This window comes from Suricata suricatta, chromosome 11 (genome assembly GCF_006229205.1).
Source record: "Suricata suricatta isolate VVHF042 chromosome 11, meerkat_22Aug2017_6uvM2_HiC, whole genome shotgun sequence".
Classification (NCBI taxonomy): Eukaryota; Metazoa; Chordata; class Mammalia; order Carnivora; family Herpestidae; genus Suricata; species Suricata suricatta.
This window is the reverse complement of record NC_043710.1, coordinates 11,597,946-11,598,577: the sequence shown is the minus strand read 5'-3', so window position 1 is coordinate 11,598,577 and position 632 is coordinate 11,597,946. Positions and strand designations below refer to the sequence as shown.

At 45.1% G+C, this 632-nt stretch overlaps 1 protein-coding gene across 1 annotated transcript in view; it reads right to left on the bottom strand.

The window, feature by feature from the left end:
- The window catches only part of LOC115272392 (olfactory receptor 5B17-like), a 10,344-nt gene extending 9,712 nt beyond the window's left edge, over nt 1-632 (bottom strand). The window contains exon 1 of the mRNA XM_029915473.1: nt 9-632. Within this exon, the coding sequence (XP_029771333.1) occupies nt 9-632 (624 nt within the window). The remainder of the gene's footprint in view (nt 1-8) is intronic.

Genomic DNA, 632 nt, shown 5'->3' with positions numbered 1-632 from the left:
ACTAGAACTGCAAAAAAGATAGTAAAGCTTGAAACAAGAACAAGAATCAGCTCATTAGTGCCTTTATCTGAGCAAGTCAGGGTCATGACTGCAGGAATATCACAGAAAAAGTGGTGGACTATATTGGACATACAGAAAGAGAGAGAGAATGTGTCTCCAATGTCAAAAACAGCAGTTAGAAAAGCAAAGACATAGGAGCCAATGGCCAAACGAGCACACACACTCGTCGTCATGGTGCTGGTATAATGCAGGGGTTTGCACACTGCTGCATAGCGGTCATAGGCCATTGAGGCCAAGAGGTAACTATCCACAGTTCCAAAGAGAGCAAAAAAGAACATCTGGGCAGCACATGCATTGTAAGAGATGACCTTGTCTCCCATTAGGAGGCCAGCCAAGACCTTGGGAGTGACTGTTGAGGAGTAACAAAAGTCTACCAGAGACAGGTTACTGAGGAAGAAGTACATGGGAGTGTGGAGACGGGAGTCCAGCACAATCAGCATGATCATACCCAGGTTCCCAATCAGAGTGACGAGGTAGATGAGCATGAACACTATAAAGAGAGGAACCTGCAGCTCTGGGTTATTGGTTAGTCCCAGCAGGATGAAAACTTTCACCTCTGTATTATTCTTCAT